The sequence below is a fragment of the Chelon labrosus genome (genome assembly GCF_963514085.1).
Source record: "Chelon labrosus genome assembly, chromosome: 18".
NCBI lineage: Eukaryota > Metazoa > Chordata > Actinopteri > Mugiliformes > Mugilidae > Chelon > Chelon labrosus.
This window is the reverse complement of record NC_140351.1, coordinates 26,061,908-26,084,487: the sequence shown is the minus strand read 5'-3', so window position 1 is coordinate 26,084,487 and position 22,580 is coordinate 26,061,908. Positions and strand designations below refer to the sequence as shown.

The 22,580-nt window shown below is 42.0% G+C and overlaps 1 protein-coding gene across 4 annotated transcripts in view; it reads right to left on the bottom strand.

The window, feature by feature from the left end:
- Positions 1 to 22,580, bottom strand: part of LOC311503892 (uncharacterized protein) — a 34,406-nt gene that overhangs the window by 5,040 nt on the left and 6,786 nt on the right. The window contains exons 2-10 of one of the 4 annotated variants that reach the window (XM_084566800.1): positions 21,756 to 21,798; positions 20,946 to 21,602; positions 19,787 to 20,581; positions 16,893 to 17,062; positions 5,454 to 5,574; positions 5,195 to 5,267; positions 4,960 to 5,096; positions 3,969 to 4,045; positions 3,817 to 3,880 (exon numbers count right to left, since the gene is read on the bottom strand). In XM_084566800.1, the coding sequence (XP_084422926.1) occupies positions 3,817 to 3,880; positions 3,969 to 4,045; positions 4,960 to 5,096; positions 5,195 to 5,267; positions 5,454 to 5,574; positions 16,893 to 17,062; positions 19,787 to 20,581; positions 20,946 to 21,602; positions 21,756 to 21,790 (2,129 nt within the window). In that variant the 5' untranslated portion in view covers positions 21,791 to 21,798. Of the gene's footprint in view, positions 1 to 3,780; positions 3,881 to 3,960; positions 4,046 to 4,959; positions 5,097 to 5,194; positions 5,268 to 5,453; positions 5,575 to 16,892; positions 17,063 to 19,786; positions 20,582 to 20,945; positions 21,603 to 21,755; positions 21,799 to 22,580 lie in introns of all 4 variants that reach the window. The other 3 variants (XM_084566801.1, XM_084566799.1, XM_084566798.1) reach the window with 3 other exon arrangements.

The following is a 22,580-nucleotide window of genomic DNA, read 5'->3' as shown; positions in this document are numbered from 1 at the left end:
CTGGAGAAGTCGAAGAACATGACTCTCACAGTGCTACCAGTGTTCTCTAGGTGGGAAAAACATCAGTGCAGCAGGTAGATGACAGCGTCTTCCACACCTATGCCTGGACGATAGGCAAACTGCAGCGGGTCCATGTTGTCGTTCACCAGATGACGGAGATGGCCCAGGATGATCCTCTCCATGGTCTTCATCAGATGAGAGGTCAGGACTACTGGCCTGAAGTGGTTCGGCTCACTGGGACGCGCAGTCTTGGGAAGTGGAACCACGCAGGATGTTTTCCACAGGAGCGGAACTCTCTCCAGACTGATGCTCAAGTTGAAGATGTGCAGAAAAATCCCACAGAGTTCATCTGCACAGTCCTTGAGGAGTCTGGAGCTGATACCATCAGGGCCAGTAGCCTTCCTTGGTTTGATCCTCCTGAGCTTCCTCCTCACCTGGTCTGTTGTTATGGACAAGTTGGGGTGGTGGTGTGAAGAAGCCCCTGTAGTGTTAGGTGGGGGTTGAGGTGAAAGGATCACCCCAGCAGAGTGTAGTGGGAGGAGGTGTGTTGCTGGTAACAGTCCAGAGATGTTCTTGGGGGTGGCGATGTTGCTGATGGAGATGTTGTGGGGGGTTGGGGGTAGGGGGTGGTTAATGGGTGCCGTTTGGTCTGGGCTGTGGAGGGTGGGGGAGGAGGCAGGAACACAGTCAAACCTCTTGAAGAACAGGTTCAGCTCATTGGCCCATTCACGGTCTCCCGCTTCTGGGCCCCATCCACTGTCCTTCCCGTGTCCAGAGATGGTTTTCAGGCCTCTCCAGACCTCTCTGGTGTTGTTACCATGCAGGCGCTCCTCCAGCTTCCTCCTGTAGCTGTCCTTGCCCCTCCTTATCTCTCTCAAGCTCCTTCTGCACCCTCTTCAGCTCCTCTTTGTTCCCAGTTTTAAAAACCCTCTTTTTCTCCTTCAACAGGGTTTTTAATTCCGGGGTCACCCAGGGTTTGTTGTTGGAGAAGCACCGTACCTTCTTCATAGGTACAGTGTTCTCCACGCAGAAATTGATGTAGTCAGTGATGCAGGTTGTCAGACTGTCAATGTCTTCCCCATGTGGCCTGCAGAGCACATCCCAGTCTGTGGTGTCAAAACAGTCCCTCAGCGTCATACTGGCCTCCTCAGTCCATCTCCTCACATACCTTTTGGTGGGTGGGTGGGTGGTTGTTTACCATAGGTATGTAGACAGGGAGCAGATGAACCAGGTTGTGGTCAGAACGACCCAGTTGGGGGAGGGGGGAGGAGCTGTATGCATCCTTGGTGTTTGCATACATCAAGTCCAGTGTCCTATTGTCTGTGGTGTTGCACTTAACATATTGGGTGAATGTGGGGAGAGTTGAGGACAGGGAGGCGTGGTTGAAGTCCCCGGAGATCAGTAGCAGGGCCTGGGGGTGCGATGTCTGGAGCTGCGATACAACAGAGTGTAGGAGCTCGCAGGCTGCAGCGGCGTCGGCAGAGGGGGGGATGTACTTCGTTATCGCGATGACATGCGAGAACTCCCTCGGGAGGTAGTACGGCCGCATGCTAACAGCTAGCAGCTCAATGTCCCTGTTACAGAGCTGCTCCTTTACCCTGATGTGTCCTGGGTTACACCATCTGTTGTTTACAAACATCGCAATGCCCCCTCCTTTCTTCTTACCGCTCTCCTTTGCCTTCCTGTCCGCTCTCACGATGTGAAATCCGTCCAATGAGACGTGCGAATCCGGTGTTAGTTCGTTCAGCCACGTCTCCATGAAGCACATGATGCTACACTGCTGGTACTCCCTTTGCAGCCTGGTTAGCGCCGTCAGCTCTTCCATCTTATTGGGGGGAGATCTCACGTTCCCCATAATAACAGACGGTACGCATGGTTTATACCGTCTGTTCTTCTCCCAACGCTTCACACCAGCTCTGCAGCCCCGTCTCCTTCTCTGCAATTCCACGGGGATCTCCGGTCGTTGTCCTGGGAGCACCCTCGTGTTGCACAGTGCTACCAGCTGATCCCGTGTGTAAACAATGGAGCCCTGGCTGAACGGGTCTCCGGATGCCGTATTTAACAGGCAAAGAATTAAAAATACACATATTCTATTCCTCGCCAGGTGTACATCCATGGGATTTAAAGTCCGACTGTGGTTGGCGACAAAAATGACTCGAGACAGCACGAAAATACACAAAAACATGGCAAAACTCTCAGAGCTACTGTAACTAGCTGCCGGCATTTCCGGCGCCATCTTGAATTATGACTGACTTTTTATTTTTGGGTGAACTATTCCTTTAATCCTTCTCTTTTGGTGGGCGGCGGAGGCGGACTCAGAGAGGCTAGCTTGTTTTGGTACTCGACATTGTGAGACATTTTGCTGCAATCGCCATGGTGCTGACAGGAAGAGACTGAACAAGCTGGTCAAACGGGCCGGCTCTGTCCTGGACTCCTCTGGACTCCATCGAGGAGGTGGGTGAGAGGAGGATGTTCGCCAAGCTGACATCAATCATGGACAACCCCTCTCACCCACTGCATCAGACTGTTACAGACCTCAGCAGCTCCTTTAGCAGCAGACTGCTGCATCCACGCTGCAAGAAGGAACGCTACCGCAGGTCCTTCATTCCAACTGCCATCAGGCTGTACAACACCAGCCTGAGTCAATAAAAACTGTCATTTTGCACAAATAAATCTGCCTTTTTGCACTGCCTTTTTGCACAAACCACTACCTCACCAACTTATAGTTTTTCCTAAAGTTTTAGCAATCTATTTATTTGTAAATTTTTTATTCCACCATTTATATACAGAATGTCTTTATATTTGTTGTTATTTTTTTGTATATATTTTTCCAATCAGTACTTGTGTTTTTTTATTCCCCTGGTAATTTTTAAGTCGTCACTGTTTTTGTATATATTTTTGACAAATTCTGTGCTACTGTGACAAGTTAATTTCCCATACGTGGGATCAATAAACATGTCTTATCTTATCTTAATAACAGAGTGTAGAGGTTACAGGCAAACATCTAAAATTAGCAACTGGACATTCGATTTTTTTTTTCCATGTTTATTTCCTCTGCTATATTCACAATTGTCGACTGTTCATTTTTCAGGTTTCTGAAGAATCACAATTAGAAGTCCAATGTTGACCAGGTTCCCACGTTTTCAACATTCATCTGTGGGAATGGACCCCAGCATTGCTACTGTTTGCCCAACCTAGCAACAGTAACATTGGAAGTCAGGACTTGAGACCTCTGGTTGGAGATTAGCACACCAACATGAAATTTTAAAAAGGATTTACCTATTGATCTGGTAAATGTTGCTTCAGCGCAATGAGCACGACATTAATGGAAATCTCTGTGGTCTGGTTTTATGTGTTTGTCTGAAACACAAATATGACTCCCAGGGTCTGACCACCAACCAACAATCAGACTAAACTTACTGGAATAGTCCAAATATTGACATTGATCTCTCATCTCTCATTTTTTTGGCAATGGGAAAGTGGCAGATCTTTTCAGCTGAGTTGCTCTGCTCAATGATTGAATATTGGGACATTGAAAATTAAATAATTTATTTATAAGCTTCAAAAACAAAAGTCCCATATCCTGCACCATCAATACAAGCCATCATAAATGAAAGAAAATAACTGCTAACTCCAGTGTATTTTAAGCTACTCTGCTATTTAACAATATACTGACGTACAGACAATGCAACCAGACTGTTTCTAGCTAAACCGGATGCCATGTTGGAAAAGCTGTTCTATATTTTATCCCTGTATTAGTACACAATTGTGTTTGACTACCTGCAGGGTTACTGTGGATGTTTTGTCGTCGATTACCAAAACGGTTGTTCCTGCGTTGGAAGCCTGTGTTTGATCTGTTTGAACCTCCTCTCCTTGGTCCCTAAAGAAAACAGATTTGAGTCCTAATGTCAGATGGATCACAGGCCAACCTCTACAGTAACCATACTCTTTAACACCCACCATCTTGCCTTCTCGTCTCCTGCTCTGCACCTCTGTCCAGCCGCAGAATTCTTCATGGTCCATCTGACCCATATTGATCTTGTCGCTGAAGAAAACGAAAGTCAAGGATCAATGAAACATAAAAAAAACACATCACATTCACATTGTGTTTCTTCACATTTTATCCAAAGACCCAGCAACCATCCAGCAAATACGTTTATAGACACAGGAGGTTTGTGTATTTGTTTATTCAGTCAATGTTACAGTGAGGTGCAATAGTACTGCATGTCAACTCCTTGTTTTCAATATCTGGTGACCCCCTTGTGCAGCAATAAAGCAACTAAATGTTTCCGATACCTGTCGCCTACAGTGGTTTGAAAGAATTTTAGCCCATTCCTCAGAAGAGAACCACTTCAGTTCTGAGCTGTTGATTAGGTTTCCTCACATGAACTGCTTGTTTCAGGTTCTTCTACTTCTGAAAAGATGAACTAACTTGAGTAACTTGTAATACTAGAGGTGCACTTTAGTTATGGAGCTCACAGATATGTATTATTGGTTAATTTTCCTGAATAAACAAATACCATTGTTTCATTTATTTGATCGGGTTCTCTTCGTCTTCATTCAGGACTTGTGGGAAAATCTGCTGAGGCTTTGAATCAGTTTTATGAAGAAAAATCTGAGGGGGGGCAAATACTGTTAAGCAGCACTATATATTAGAACGCATATGTTTTCACTACTTAATGTACTTGTAATGTAGTGTTTTGGCAAGTGAGTTTGTTTAATTTACTGGGAGGTTGTTGCCGCTTTCATTTCTCCCTTTTATTTCTAGGATGTATTTGCACACTTTGTGAAGGCTTTACAATTTTATCCTGAAGAGTGCTACGTGTGCGCTTCATTTTCAAGCTGAATTTAGCAGATTTATTATTTTTTTTTCAAGAAATCAAGAAAATAAATTATGAGGACTCTCTAATTTGAGGGGTGGATGTATAATATGAAGCAGAAAAGCTGGTGTAGCCTCACCTGACTAGACCCAGGGGGTGCTGTGACGTACTGTTCCCTGGTATTGTAACTTTAACCCCCTCCAGTTTCTCCTGTCTTCTCCTCTCCAGATCATGCCTCAGGTCCCCCGGTCCTCGCACTGGCTGCTGGCTCAAACCCTATCATCAAATAATCAGTGTGAATTGAGAGGCAATAATAACCACTGCTGATGAACAGACTCCAATAAAAATGTATGAAAAATTCAGAGTTCTTTTACCTGCATGGATCCCAGTCTTGAAAACAAGGGTTCGTTGTCATCAAGTAATGAGTTCATATCTAAACTGAAGCCTCTGAATGAGAGGGAATTCAGAAAAGTGTTGCAATGTCAATTTCAGTTCAGTCTGCACAGAATTTAGATTTTAGGAGGGGTTTAGAAAGCTGCTTTTTTTTTTTTTACCTTACAGCTATTTATTTTAGCAGCACTTTTATAACCAAAAATAACAAATCAGACACCTCTTAACCTGCATATGACTTACCGGTTTGAACTGAACCTCTCGTCCAATGTCAGCTCCTCCAAATCTTCTTCAGAGTAGCCGCCTTTTTGTGGAACTGAGAAACGCTCATTCAGAGTGGGGCCACCATCTCTGAAATACTGATCTGTAATAGAAGCCAAGAGACACTTATGCACACCTTTAAAAACATGACAATGCCACATTTACCCACGACTGAGCACGACTGAAATCCTTGGGGTTCAAGTGTTAACATCAGCTATAAATCGAGAGAACACTGCTTTTAAAATGATAATGCAATTCAATAGCATTTAATTTTCATTGAAATTTTTAATTAACTCTTAAGTACTCTTTCAGTATTGACAGTATTGACTTTAAATGGTAGGAAAAAAAAAAAAAAAAAAGGTTTGGGCTGCCGACACGTCTTGTCCGTACTCGGACCGGGACTGATAGGGCTAACAGCTCTTAGATGACTCTGTAGGGCTGAAGTGCTTCGGTGGTATGCAAACTCTTTTATTTTGCACAATTTGCACATAAACTCATCAGTCCCAGCAACGTGCTTTCATCCAATTCCTCCATTTTGGTAGCTGTTAGCCACACAGACATATATTCGTCTATGGTTAGCCGAGCTCTGACATGTGCATCAGTGTAATTGGTGTACCAGGAAATCGTGCACTGATAAAAGTTACACGATGATTGGAATGCAAACTGCAATTAGAGACAAGAGCCAATTAATAAGGTCACTCGCCACCAAGTGCTCAGGGGTGTGAATTGCAATCTGTCAAAATGACAGATGGCCTTCAGATTTTTCCGTCAGTCCGGTTAGTGACGGAAAATATTCGATTAACGCGACCCCTGGTTATATGAAGGGAGTGCCATAAACAAGTTACAGCCAGGGGTGGAAGCAACAAATCTTTTTCACCACCTAAAACAGTGGCACAAACTGTAGTACGAAGAGTGTGCGAAACTGCGTGCTGCAGAAGCCCTAGTCGCAAGCCATCCACAACCCGAAAAAGCTCCATATCGAGATATATATCGTATATCGATATTCAGCCTAAATATATCGGGATATGACTTTAGGTCGATATCGCCCAGCCCTACTCTTACATTTTATTAAAATTGCATTCCACATACGCCTCACAATTAGTGACCCTTAACAAAACATTCCTGCTACGTGTTCACCATAAGAGGGTGCTGTTAGCATTTTGTAATGAGTTAACAGACATTATTTACCCCTTTACGGCCCCAGGAACCATATTTGGTAACTTACGCACCCATTTTAAACTGGGTCCCTGTGCCTCTCAGTGAGGGTGAGAAGCTTATGGTTTCACCTAACCTATCAGCAAAGATCAAGGCAGCATTCTCAAGTCAAATGTGTTCTGCAAAGTCTACCCCCGCATATACACCTAGCATAGCTGCTTTATTAGGTACCACAAAGAAGTGCAACTCAACCTAGTTTTATTTATATAGTGTCAATAACAATACAAACTGTCTCAAAACTCTTTACAAAATGTGGTCTGAAACCGGGTCTGAAACCAGAACACAAAGAAGGCAATAGAGGCAAGGAAAAACTCCCTTTTAACAGGAAGAAATGTTAAGTAGAACCCAACTCATATGGAGGGACCCATCTGCCTAAGGCCAACTGAGTAGAGACAGAAAAAGAGAGAAAAGAGAGCAGCGAGAGTAACAAGATAAACATACATCTGTCATAAATACACACATCTGACTGAAGCATACATGTAGTATCTGATAGTGATACAAATACAACAAATACATACAACTGATGATGTTACAGGACAGTCTGATAATGAATATAAATAAAGCTGGTAGTGACAGCAGTTGTTCTATCACAGGTGAGTTAGCTGCTAGAATATAAGCAGTATCATAAGCACGTTGGAGAATTGTTCATTCAGGTAGGAGTGGTTAACTCCAGGCCATGGAGACTGGGCAGGTTGATGAGAGCACGACAACAGTCGTACAACAGATGTACAATGGAGTTCCACAGGTCAGAAACACACAACTCAACAGGGATACACAGCAGTTATACAGTAGTATCACAGAATTGCATGGTTAGTAACAAGGTTATAATAGTTTTGGATTTTTCATTTTAGTTTAGTTTTTACTTTGTTTTTCCCTTTTTCCCTCCAATTCAGTTAGTTTTAATTAGTTTTTAATGTGGGTTTGCTAGTTTTTATATTTCCAAAAATACTTAGTTTTAGTTTAGTTTTTATTAGTTTTAGTATTAGTTTTAGTTTTTTCATACTTTGGGTTATTTGTCAGGTGCGGGATTCAAAAAAGGTTAGGGTGAGTATTGTATAATAAAATTCAACAAAAGATACGTTTAAAAAATGAGGGTGAGTTAGTAATGACTGACTGCCACATATTTTGTCACAGTCTGTTTCCACTACAAGACACTTGCTTTTATCTTTCTCGGCATCATATTCAAAAAAAGTCCCATACAGGACTTTGCCGCTTTCTCCCAGCTTTTGCTGCAACCGCCATGGTGCTGACAAGTGACGTCACAGACCGTGAGGTGCCATAAGGTGCTGCTGCTGCTGCCAGCTGGCGTAAAACTGCCAGAGCAGAAAAAATCGATCATATGAATCCAACCAGTTGAGGATTATAATTAAATTGACAGAGACGAAAATGAAGGGAATTATAGCTATAATTTCAGTTCGTTTTCTAAACACGCAGTACAGTTTCAGTTATCGTTTTTTTTCTTTTAATTTTAGTTTTTATTTCAGTTAACAAAATAGTTTTTTCAATTTTAGTTTTCGTTATTTCGTTCGTTTTCGTTAACTGTTACAACCATGATTAGTAATAGGGCTGTCACAAATGATTATTTCGATAGTCGATTAATCACCGATTATTTTTGCGATTAGTCGACTAATCGGATCATACGTAAATTGAACGTAAAACATACAGCTTATCGCACCAGCATGAAGCTGCTCTTATATAACCATCATTAGTTTTCAGCTTGAAGTGTTTAAGGTATATGCTAACTAAAAATAAAGACAATTAAGATGATAGTTCATTAAACCTGTAACGTTTACAGCTATATGAGTAAGAAGTAAGTTAGCTCTCTGTTCACGCCAATATTTGCAGCTAACTAGCCAGTTAGCTTCCTGAGATGACGGTCCCTCTTCATCGTTGTCACAAGTAGAGTTGTCACGATACCAAAGTGAGTAACCACGATACTATACCAGACAAAGTATCACGGTTCCGGGTATTATCGCGATACTGCGGCCTTTTTTATTATTATTATTTTTATGAACTGCAATGTATTTGTACAAGTTATAAATACTTATTAATTACTTATAAGGAATTTCTACTGAAGCGGAGCTGCCTTCATGGAGTTCGTTCTTGCCGGCAGAAACACACGAACAGCCAATCAGCTAACAGACAGGTGGACCCAGCGTGCGGAAACAGCCTATCATATTCCCGGACGTCACCAGTAACAGGCAAACAGCCAATCATTCAGCAGCTGTGTAGTTCGGTTGCAGTAGTCGCCATGTGGGTTTGTTTACAAGGGAGTAGTATGCATTGAGAAGCCGGGAGGATAGTAAAGCCGGCCGCTATGTAGCGGAAACTGGCACCGGAATATAGTAATCCACGGCAGCACCGTCGTGTAGAATTTTTAGTATAGTAGGAACCGTTACGATTTGGCACCGCGGGGTACTGTGGGTACCGTGGGTATCGTGCAACTCTAGTCACAAGCCACAACGTGCTTCCTTTTCAGGTGCTCGTGCATCGCAGTTGTGCTGCCGTGGAAGGCAAGTTTTGTCTTGCAGATATTGCATTGCACACTTTTATCTTTTGTTTTCTTAAAATTATCCCACACTTTTGGGCTCCGTTGCCGCAAGTGGTCAGGGGTAGCCATGATACCAGAGCCCGTCTGGTATAACTTCCGGTGACATCACGGCTGATCCCGATTACCACCACTGCGCATGTGTGTCAAGGACAGAAAGGCAGACGCGGCAGCGGAAGGTGCCGCAGCAGTTTTGAGAGAAAAACAAACATTTAAAAAAAAAAAAAAAAAAAAAAAGACGCGTCGACTATTAAATTAGTTGACAATTTTAATAGTCTACATAATCGTGACTAGTCGACTAATCGTGGCAGCCCTAGTTAGTAATAGAAAAGAACTTAGGTAAGAAATTAGAGGACAGAAGCTCTGTGCCAGAGAAAAGAAATTAGAGGATAGGAGAGAGAAGAAAGTAGAGGACGTGCTCGGTGCATCATTGGGATGATATGGTACAATGAGGTCTTTAGAGATACGATGGAGCTAGGCCTTTAAGGGCCTTTTATGTAAGTAATAGGATTTTAAATTGTAGTTTGGATTTTAAAAGGGGCCAATGAAGAGAAGCTAAAATTGGACTAATATGATCTCTCTTGCTAATTCCTGTCAATGCTCTTGCTGAAGCACTTTGAATCAGATGAAGGCTTTTTAAAGAGCTATTTGGATATCCAGGCAGTAATGAACTACAGTAATCCAGCCTGGAAGACACAAATCCATGAACTAGTTTTTCAGCATCACCCTAAGACAGGATGTTCCTGATTTTGACTATATTACGCAGGTGAAAGAAGGCAGTCCTGGTTACTTGATATAACCACAAGGTTTTTCGCAGTAGTACTGGTGGCAAAGGTAATGCCATCCAAACAAACTTAGTGATTAGATAATGAATCTCTGAGATGTTTAGGGCCAAATAAAATGACTTCTGGTTTGTCTGAGTCTTCCAAGCCTTTATGTCTTTAGGAATGCTTGGAGTTGCTTAGTTTCATTGATAAATATAGCTGGGTGTAATAATATTCAGAAGCATGTATAATGTGAAGAGTACTGGTCCGAGCACAGAACCCTGAGGAACTCCATAACTTACTTTTGTATAAGTAGAACAATCATTGTTGATATGGACAAACTGGAATCAGGTAGGATTCAAACTAGTCTAATGCAGTTCCTCTAATCTTGATCACACTTTCAAGTGTCTGTAGTAGAATATTGTGATCAATAGCGTCAAATGCAGCACTAAGATATAACAAGACAAGTATAGAGACAAGGCCATTGTCTGAAGCCACAAGGAGATTGTTGGTAACTTTAACCAGAGCCGTTTCGGTACTGTGATGAACTCTAAAACCTGACTGAAACTCTTCAAACAAACCATTCCTGTTTAAATGGTCATACAATTTAGTTTATTTTTAGATTATTTTTAGTTTATTTCTTACAGGGACCATGTACAAAATGCATTAATCACTTAAAAAGGGAGAAGATACAGTGTATCAGATTTAGCAAATAGCTAATTTCCATCTGCAGTCCAGGGCAGGTAGGATAGAAGTATGGACAGACGTATTGTATTACCAGTTGGATAGAAGGATTCCAAATATACACTGCACGCACAGTTATTAGGCAAGTCATTATTTTGACCATATTGTCATTTTTATGTATACTTTCCACCTCCAAGCTGAATAAACCTGAATGCCTATTGGATTTAAGCATACTGGGTGATATGCATTTGTGTAATGAGGGAGGGTATGGCCTTAAGAGATCAACACCATATATCAAGTGTGCAATTATTAGGCAGCTTCTTATCCTCAGGCAGAATGGGCCAGAAAAGAGATCTAACAGACTGAAAAGTTAAAAACTATAAAACATCTTTCAGAGGGATGCAGCACTCTTGAAATTGCCAAGATATTAGGGCGTGACCACAGAACCATCAAACATTTTGTTGCAAATAGCCAAAAGGGTCACAAGAAACGTGTTGAGAGAAAAAGATGCAAATTACCGTAAATTCCGGACTATAAGCCGCTACTTTTGTCACTTGCTTTGGACCCTGCGGCTTATACAACGGCGGATGGATTTTTACACCAGGGGCGCACTATCATGTCATAGACGATGACAACGAGGATTAAGAACTGACTTTTCTGGTATAGTAGGCTGGTTATTTTGATACAGTAAACGGCCGTGTTACTGCACCTTTACTGCTATGTTGGCTGTTTTCGAAAAAGATGCTGGTTATTTTGTTGAGCAGCCGGGTTACTGCACTTTTGCTGCCGTGTTACAGGCAAGCACTTTTACAAACAAATTAAATTTAGCCATTTAACGTTATTGCCTCGTCAAGCGTTGTAAGCTTTGTTTTTTGTTAAACTGCACTACTACGGTACTATGACTGCAGGAAGTGCGCTAGGAGCGCACCATTGTATTATTTGTGCACTGCACGAATGCTGTTTGTAATGTCAAAGATGTGAAAGTTTGATCGATTGATTTTTTGTTTGATTGATCGAAAGATTTATGTTTGTCAAATGTAAATAAATGGGACGCGTTTCCAAACAGTCATTTCTGTCCCGACAATCCCCTCCATGGTAGAAGAAACTCTTACGGTAATTAAACATTAAAACACCAGCGGTTTATAGTCGGGTGTGGCTTATAGTCGGGTGCGGCTTATATATGGCACAATCTGTCTTTTCCCCAAAATTTAGCTGGTGCGGCTTATATTCAGGTGCGCCTTATAGTCCGGAAAATACGGTAAATGAGAGTGACTCTTGATGGACAAGATGGATGGGCCTGTGGCTGGATCAGCAAAGGGTCCAAGGAACTCCACTCAGATACCAGCAAGGTGGAGGTGGGGTACTGTATGGGCTGGAATTATTAAAGATGAGCTTGTTGGACCTTTTCAGGTTGAAGATGGACTCAAACTTAACTCCCAAACTTACTGCCAGTTTCTAGAAGACACTTTCTTCACACAGTGGGACAGGAAAAAGTCTGCATCTTTCAAGAAGACCATGATTTTTATGCAGGACATTGCTCCATCTCATGCATCAAAGTACTGAGGGCTAAAGGAATAGATGGCTCAACAGAGCTGTGACTCTTTGTCAGCCTGGCAACAGTGCTGAAAAGTAATCTGGGGTTGTTATTGTTTTCTTCAATTAATGATGAATAATATGCGGTTCTTATAATACAGAGAGCTTTTTTATAAATTGTTAAACTATCTTTTCAGCCTATATGAGCTTCATCAGAATTAGTGGAATGCCAAATTCTTTCCAGCTTTTCGACTGCCTGCTTTAAACTGTGCAACTGTGCATTATACCGGGGAGCTAGCCTCCCCGATTCACGCCCTTCTTTTTCAGAGGGGAAACTGGGTTAAGAGTTGTACTAAGCAATGCTGCAGTGCTATCAATAAAATAACCTATTTATGTTGGAGTTAAATTTTGGTTGCTGTCATCCACAGCATTGTCACATGGTACTGAGGTAAATAATGAAGGAATTAACTCCTTATATTTAGTTGCAGCATCATCAAATTAGCATCTACTGTGATGTAATGTCTTTCCCATTTCTGTGAAATCCATTATGTATTGTAGTAAATTCAGAGAAAATCCAATTGAATCTGATAATGACATAAATGAAGTGCTAAGGTAGTCACTGACAACATCAAATACATGATGGATGTTAAAGTCACCTACTATAATGACTTATCTGTTCTAAGCACTAAATCACATAAAAAAATTTAGCACTGAGAATAAGGAGCAGCTGGGCGATACACCACAACAAAAAGTATTGTTTTTTGTGATAACTAGTCTGCATGAGCAGGACTAAGAGTAAAGCTTTCAAATGAGTTAAAGCTTTGCTTAGGTCTGGGATTGACAGATAAATCTGAGTGGAAGATTGCTGCCACTCCTCTTCCTATGCCTGTGCTTCGAGGAATGCGACAATTGCTATGACTCGGTGGCACAGACATTTAAACTGACATATTCATCATCCTGCAGCCATGTTTCAGTAAAACAGATCAATATGATGACCAGTTATCAAATCATTAAAAGAGATTTAGATGAGAGAGATCTGACATTTTAAAAAAAACTAATTTTCCTATTCTTCTGTTCTTATATTGGTTTGTATTAGGTTCCTATGGATAACTCCTCTTTTGTTGTTTTTTGATTTAAGAAATCTGGGAGCAGACAACATCTATGGAATTTGGAGAGTTTTGGGTGTGAGACAGTCCTAGAGAAGTGACAGAGAAGTGTATAAGACCGCAAGTCCGCCTCCTGGTCTGAACTCTGGGTCGTTATGTAAGAAGTGGCCTGATGTTTGTGACATTTTTCAAAAATTTTCAAGTAGAAAATCAAGGTCAATGAAGTTACCATATATGGTTGCTTGCCCTTTAGTGGTAAACAAATGTAAACATGTATTTAGAGTCTAAATTTTAGACCATTGGAACATAAGGGAGTCCCCCCACCCCCACCCCCCACAGCAGATGTTGCCTGTGACGTCATCCACACAACAGTAGCCAGACTTCGGATGCAGCACCCGACACCTTTACGCTGATCTCTGGAGACTTCAACGAGGGCTGAGCGATTAATTGCATTTGATTACAGGTAACTCCAGACTCAACGGGGAATAGCACTAGCGTATCATAACAAAGTATTGGCGGAATGAACGAGTTTCGCTGCAGATATTGCGTTATTTAGAGGTTGTGTTTCGATGCCCTGACCACTCCCACTATATGGATATACGCTGATCTAAGTATCTCCTGAACAAGTACAAATGAAACAAAAGTGATATTGGTGAGTAAAGGATGGTATTTTATGCTAGAAATAAGGTCCAGGTTGTAAAAAACAGTAGTTTCCCTTTAAATGCATAGTGGCAAAGCCACGGATGTTTCTGTAATGAGCAGTTAAATAAAAATGTCATTTATTTCAAGTCATACATCTTTAAATTTAATTCTAACAAATAGGCCCAGCCTATGGGAAAGAACATTTTACACTAAATGTATCTAATATTGTGTTGTTCATATTTAAATCATTCATTATGTTTTGTTGGGAAAAAAATGAGGATAAAATAAAAAATAAATTAAAAAATTGCATATTAAATCGCAATATTGGGGGAAAAAAATCGCAGTTAGATTATTTTCCCAAATCGTTCAGCCCTAACTTCAACCACATGATACTGGACTCTACACTGTCTGCTTTCGTCCAGTACGTGGAATGTCTTACCAGGGCAAATAGGACTATTGACCTTCTGTATGCAAACTTGAAGGATGCAAACAAGGCTACACCTTTACCACTGCTGGGGAAATCAGACCACAATCTGATCCGGCTCCAGCCTCACTACAGGGCACTGGTTGCAAGGCAACCCATCACCAAACGCCCTTTAGGAAATGGTTGCATGAGGCAGAGGCAACTCTGAAGGACAGCTTCCAGTCCACTCACTGGGGAGTGCTGCAGGAGGCCTGCAGTGAGGACTGTGCACACCAGAACTGTGCACTGTTTATTCAACAATAAGCCCTGGATCACCAGCGACAGTAAGGCCTTTCATAACCAGAAGAAGAGGACTTTTAAGGACGGCGACTGTGCAGATGGAATTCAAGGTTCAGCTAAAAGAGGCAAAGGAGAAATACAGAACTAAGGTGGAGCAGAAGCTGAAGGATGGCTATACTAAGGAGGAGTGGGACGACATGAAGACCATCACCAGCTGTAGCTCCAAGAAGATGAGCACTGTGGAGAGGGATGAGGAAAGGGTCAACCAGTTCAAAGACTTTTTTTAACATGTTCGACTGCCCTTCCCCCTCCACTGCTCTTTCTGCTTTGGCTCAGCAAGCTGCTAACCCCACGCCTTCCCCCAGCAACACCAGACCGAATAGAGCTTCACCATCACACTCACCTTCCACAGTCACTAACCCCACCCATGCTGCTGCAGACAAGTGGCTTGTAGCCACCCCTCACACCACCATCACTTAAGCTCAGGTGAGCGGACAACTAAGGAGGCTCTGTCCCAGAAAAGCAGCTGGCCCAGAGCCCCTTCAACATGTATTTCGCCTGAACCTACACTTTAGGAGGCTCCCCCTGCAGTGGAAGACATCCTGCATCAGCCATGTCCCCAAGAAGTTACACCCAAGGGAGATGAATGACTACAGACCAGTCACCCTGACATCCAGCATCATGAAGACCATGGAGAGGCTGCTGATCCGTCACATCAGGCCTCAGGTCCGCCACGCTCTGGACCCACTGCAGTTTGCGTACCAGGAGAAGGTGGGGGTGGAGGACACCATCCTCTACCTGCTCAATCGGACTCTCTCAAACTTGGATAGGGGGAATGCTGCTGTGAGGATCATGTTTTTTGACTTCTCCAGCACATTCAACATCATCCAGACCCTGTTACTGAGGGACAAGCTAACAGAGATGGGAGTAGACTCACACCTCACTTCTTGGATAGCGGACTATCTAAGTGGGATATATGTCTATGGATGCAACATCACTAATTTCCTGCTGACATTTTTAATTTTTTTTTGTTAATCTATGTATTAGGGTTTGAACCAACTAGACCACTAGTCGACTTTACTGCTGTGCCGAAGTCGACTTGATCACGTGACAATAACAACACGGACGCCTCGGAGAAGACAGGTGAGGAGCCCAGTCAGTCATCGCAGCAAACTAGCAGCAGTTCATTAAGTGTGTGGAAAGACTTCACTAAAGATGAAGCCCATTCTACCGCACGTCAGTCCTGAAATACAAATAAAGTACTACTACACTGCACACTTATATGAAAAGGTATCCAGGAACACTAGTAGAGGACTATCCAAATCCTCTCAGCGGCAGTCAATTAACAACTTCACCAGCAGTAACTGAGAGAAGGAGGCTGCATATCAACAGTTTACTGGTAAATTTCATTGTCTAAAGTTATTAGACCCTTAGCTGCTATACACAGAAAAGGATTCGGAGATATGCCGTTTTTTTATCCTGGCTACATTATCCTGTCTTAGAACACGCTGTGAATTATTAATAAATGCTATTGACAGTGCCGATTTACAATACTGATAAGCTCACACGTTTATGTTCAGTGTTGTGTTCTATTAGTTGACATTGTTGCTGTGGTTGTAGAGCATGTCGTTGCGAGAGCCACATATTAGAAGTTTAGTACTGATGCGGGCTATGGCCAACAGTAGCCTGTGTTCAAACTTCAATTACCTTGCAGAAAAGCCTCCGTAGCTTCCATTTACAATATGTATTCAGGTCAACGATGTTGCAAAGCATTACTTTCTACTGTGTTTTATGTGCGACGTCATCGACTAGTCTACGTCGACTCAGCAGCACTGGAGCACCTCAGGGGACTGTGCTTTCCCCTGTTCTCCCTGTACAGCGCCGACTTCAAGCACAGCACAAGAGTCGTGTCACCTGCAGAAGTTCTCAGGGAACACTACAATTGTGGGGCGTATCAGGGATAGACAGGAGCAAGAGTACAAGAATCTGGTGAACAACTTTATCTCATGGTGCGGAGTGAACCATCTTCTGATCAATACAGCTGGACTGAGGTCATTGTTGCCACTACTGTATATTTTCTTTTACAAAGCATTAGATAGTTATATCATAACTTAAATATATTTCATATCTGTTTCTATGTAATGATGCTACTGGACACACAATTTCAAACGGGATAAATACACTATCAATCTACCTATCTATCTATTAGATATGGGTAATGCTGACCTCTGACAAGGTGCACCAGAGTGATGATTTCTTGGGCAAACGTCCCAGTGTGCACTGCAGACTCCTGGTAAGTCCCAGAGTGCTCCAGCATCGGCAGGAAGTCCAGACGCTGGCGACCCACATTGACAAGGTCTAAAGAGAGCTGCCTGTCTGAGGAGTAACACAGCGAGCTGCAGAACATGATGAGGAAGATTAGTGCCAGGAAAAAACCTTAAGATAATAAGGATTAAACCTTTAATGACTAAAATATACAGAATATAACACAGCTCCTTATGGAGCAGTGGAACACTACTACTTACTCTGTGTGATTTGTTTTAAAATAAAATCTCTGCCTTTATCACATCGGTGCAAAAAAAAGTTAAGAGCTTTACCTTAACCAACAAACTTACCTTTTACGTGGCCAACAAATGACAATGTTAAAAATGACATTTCACATTGAGATGTTCACTCTCTATCCAGAATCATCAAATGTACGTTTAAGGAGTTGAAAGCCAGAGACAACCAATAAATACCGCTACATTTTTTTTAAAACTGACAGGTGAGTTAAAGAGTGGGTGAAAGTTCACACTTCTTTCCTTGTCTGATCCATTTCATCAGTCATCCATTTTCACTGTGGTTCTTAGTTGTGGTTCTCTTGATATAAAATGTCTCCAGTCATGTTTTTTGACATGAAAAGAAACAAATTCTTTACTCTTTCGTCGTTTCTCATCCTCGTCCTGATGCGGTTTTAATTTTAAGAGCAGAACCTGGTCTTGATATTTCATGTCATTTTAATGATGTTCATGACCATCAATGCATTTTGCATTTGTCAGCATTGGCAATGCTTCTTTATACAAAATCAATATGTCCTTTCAACAGTAACGACATTCCTGACAGAACTGATGAAGTCTCCGACGAAATGATTATGTTCATGACTGAAACGTGTCCTTTTACCATTTTCTTCTATTCTTCAGAGCCAATAATTTTGATGCGTTTTGAGTAGGTTTTATATCTTCTTTCAACAGCAATGAAAATGCATCAATTCTTCGTTTTATTCCCCAGTGATTATATTATGGTTGAAGGCTTCAGTTTCTTCTACTATTTATATTTTTTGGCTTTCATTTCTATTGTTTACAGCACTGATGAGGCTGCACTCTCCATTCTCCATTTATTATTCTTGATGATTATGTTGATGGATTTATTTTAGAATGGCTTCAATTTCTTCTTCCAACAGCCGGTATAAATGTATGTTTATGCTATGAAGGCATGTTCATCTTCCTTACCTGCCAGGTGAAGCTGGTAAACTGTTATCCTTGGATAAAATCATGTGCTTTCCCAATATCCATCAATCACCAGTGGCTCGGAGGACAAAAACAAGACTTTTTAGTTGTCTGTCTTCATTCAGATCAAAAGCTTTGAATCTTTTTCCCGCAAGATTGTGATTTCATAAACACATTCAGTGGTGGATAATCTTCCAAAATCCATTAATATTCCTTGCTCATCCACAGAGAAGGGGAAATCCATATATGCAAGCATTTTTTGTGCTCATGGCTGGAGTAGCCGTCTCCACTTGTTCCACTTTTCCAGCCGACACATATTTTTTTGTTAAGTCAGTTTTGGCATGTGGCCACAGCTTCATGCATAATGATCTGAAGCAAGGCTGCCCAACAGGCTTGTATGTCTCAACTTCCATATTTGCTACAGGCCAGCATTTCCACAACACCTTTTCGGCTGCAAAGGTGTTCTTTCTTCAGTCAGTGCACAGTCGTGTCCAAAATCCTCGGTCAAATTAAGATTTTCCATTTTCAATCAGCATGGCTCCTAAAGTAGGAATCATAAACTCTTTCTTGGTTTCAATCCATCGAAACCTTATAGCTGGGGTTTGGAGTATGCATCCTTTTATTGTAGCATTTTAGAAAACTATGACAAGGAACCAATAGCTGGTTCATATCTCTTTAATACGACTTCACTCAAAAGTGACTGTGTGTTGTGTTCGATTTCTTCAGCTCACTTAGCACTTCAGCAAGATATTGTAGTTTTGCGTTTCTGGGATCCTTGTAGATGTCTGTTGACACAATCTTTGAATGAACCCCCAATTGAGCTTGGAGACTTGAAATACTATTGTGCGCTTGTGAGATCATCCTCTTAAATATGCTGTCTCCTGGTCATCTTTCCAACTGCCCTTAGTCAGTAGAGAGAATACATGTCTGACATTTAAAGGAAAACAGGTTCTTCACATTAATATTCGGCCAAATGGCATTTAGGCTGTTGATGGATGACGATTCAGTCATGTAGAGGACCTGCGCTCTTCTTTATCTTGAACCATGACCAAATATCAGGTCCTTCAATTCCATAAGCCAGAGCTTTTTTTTCTTCCAGTTCTTCAATTCTTTCAAACACGTTAAGTGTGAAGTTTCTTTAACTGGAGAAGAAAAGTTACAACACTGTTGTAACTGAAACTGTTTGATGCAAGCAGAATCTTCTTTTTTGAAAGACCTGGTAAAAGCAACATGGTCATTTTCTTCTGTGAGGTACGTTTCAACTGTGAAATTTCCAATGTTGCATTGGTCCACAACTTTTCATGTGATGGCAACATCACTTTCAGATGAAAACTAATCAGTAATCTGAAGAACTTTCGTAAAGCATCTCGATCATACAGTTTAACAACACATGGCAGATGCTCATTCCAGTAGTGAACTCATCCACAAGGGAATACACTTCATGCAATGGCTTTGAATCATGCAGAGCTTGAGGTTCAACCAAATCCATCTGAATACAATTTGACATGAAATAGTTTATCTTTTCAACATCAGTCTTCCATGTGGTTGCTTGTCTCCTTGTTCTTCATAAGTTTAGAAAAATAAAGTGTGAACTTTCATCCCTCACCTTTGATAACATCATTAAATATACTCTACCTGTTCTGGTTTAACGGTCGACTCATATCCACTTTGATGGTTAGCGTTTCCTGAGGCACAATGACCATGTTTTTGGTTTTCTGATCACTCCGTCCACACTCCCTCTGTCGTGAGATTTTAGGGTTGAGGCTGTCCTTCGATAGTTCAAAACTTAGAGGCCTGTCATGGTCCCATGGTATGTCTCCTGCCCAGTTGGGCTTCACTTCAATGGGATCCTCATAATCTTTCCTGAAGGGTTGATACCTTGGCTTCTGCTCTTCATGAGGAAGATCTTGGAATCCCTGGGAGCACTGCTGTAAGCGTGGTTGATCCCTAGGATGTCCAGGTCTTCCAAATTGAATTTGATTGCATTTCTTTCTACCAGGGTGAGCACCACCCCTTCCCTCCTGGTCCATGGGTCCAACTCGATTGCCATATCGCATGGAGTTTGGTCTGTCCAGTGGTTTTGGGCTCCTCCTAGTGTTATGATAGTTGGAGTCTCCCACATTAATTCGAAAATGGTGTTCTCTTGAGTCTTCCCGATAATCCAACCTGCTCTCCAACACCCTGAAACTCTCCTGAGAGGAGTCCATTGGACGGCGAGTCCTCTGACGATCAAAATCCCTTTGACCGTTAAAGTGTTCCCTCCATGGTAGTTTTCTGTGGTCTACGATGCCGTGATCATGTTCAATGATGAGTGGCCCTGAATGCCAAGCGTCTCCAAGGGGTCGTTTACTCCAGGTGTCTCCTCCAGACCCATCTCTGTGTGTGTCCATTGAGTAACCCTCTTCCCCAAAGTCCTCTTCAATCCTGTACCTGTGATGGAATAAGAGGAGGTGACACATTTCAAAAATAGTATATAGAACCATCACATTTAGTTTTAAATTTACAAATAAAATCGTATGATTTACTGATTGTTATACTGTAACATGAACATTGAAACCTGCTCTATGCATTAACACCCAGAGTATGTTGAACATGCAGTAATTTCAGTAAGTTTCAGGACAACTTGGAAAGAAAGAAAACTTTAAACCATGCAATATTCACTACACTAGTACTGGATTACTGAAGTTAGGGCATGGTGATAGAGGGGACATTTGCTCTACGGAAAGTAAGAAAGATGAGAATCCTTTGAATTCTTCGTTCCCAGATGCGTCAAAGCATTTTGCTTAAAATTTACCCAAGACGAATAGAGTCATCCATTTCTCTTCTTTGTCTTTTAAGGGGGAGGCTCCTCTTGTGATGTGGGTTCTCCCTTGGTCTGCCTTTATTAGGACCTTGTGCACTCCTTCCTCTTTCCCTGTCTGATCCAGCTCTTTTTTCATCTGATCTCATACTGGGACTGTTATCTATGAATCGTCCTCGACCTCTACCCTGCTCCTCTTTCCTCCAGCCCATCGCCATTTCTCTTTGTTGGTGGTCTGAGTGAGATCTAGGTATCGGCAACAACTTTTCCCTCGCTATCCTTGTAGGCGACTGGGGTAACCCCCCCCGGTTTTCAAAACTCTGGAGGTCTTCTCTAAATACTCCTCTGCGTCTGTCTCCATCACCTCTCCCATCATGCAGCGGGGAAAGCCTGGGGTCTTCATAGTGCATCACATCACGATGGGGTGATGGCCTCTTGTGGTAAAATTCCTCCTGGTCTGTGTGAGGTTTATGCCTTAACTCAAGGTAATCTGGGAAATGGGGGGATCTTCTTCGGCCTTCTGGATACATGTCTTCCCTGAAATAGTTCACAGGACGTTCTCTGAACTTGTGGTTCCTGTCCAGTGGATCCCCATCCAGTTCTGTAAGGACATGGTGAGGATCGAAGTTAGGTTCCTCCCAAGGAAACCTCCTGAAAAATAAATATTAACGAGTCACCAAGTGTATTTGCATTAAAAAAAAAAGTTAAATATAAGCACATAGCAGCACAACAACATTTTTGAGTTTTACGATTCAGATCATGCAAGATAATATTCTAAAAATGAAATTACATCAGTGGATTTACCTGTAACATGGAGATCGTGAGTGAGGTCTTGACATTTTGTCAACTTTGAAGAAAAGGAAAGTTTCAAGATTAGCACAACAGCCAAAACAAGAACTTTATGTCACCAACATCACCGACTGCTAGTATTCTATGAAGATCATACCAGAATTTGTCATGACGTTATAAGCTTAAAACCACCATACAAGTGTTCAAGCAATGTTTCTGGGCAAGCTTCAACCAAAATGTTCAAAAAAGGGGACATCTGAGATTAACATTGGTCCGGGCGTAACCACATCTGACCCAAGGCTTTTAAACTCAAACCTTTATTTGTCAGATGCGGACTCGAATACAGCTAAATTACAATCCTTTGTGGACTCTCTTGTTACTCCCACTCTTAATTCAGATATCCAATTCTCCCTTGATCAGCCGCTCACTGCTAATGAGATTCAAACCGCAATTTATTCCATGCAGAGCGGGCGGACCCCAGGACCTGATGGGTTTCCAACTGAGTACTATAAGGGGCCGTCCACACAGAAACGCTTTTTGGTGTAAAAGCAGATGTTTTGCATCGTTTTGGCCGATCGTCCACATGAATCCTGTAAATGCATTGCCCTAAAACGCACTTTTTTGAAACCGGGTCCCAGGGTGGAAAAATTCGAAAACGCAGCTCTTGCGTTTCTGTGTGGACAGACGAAAACGGAGAGATATGCATATGATGATGTCATTGCCACCATCGCCACACCCCTCGAGCAGCCTTCCACCTCTTATATACCGTGAGACGTCTCATAACAACATCAACATCCTACTGGAGAAGATATTGAGCCTATTATGGTTACTAGGGCAAAA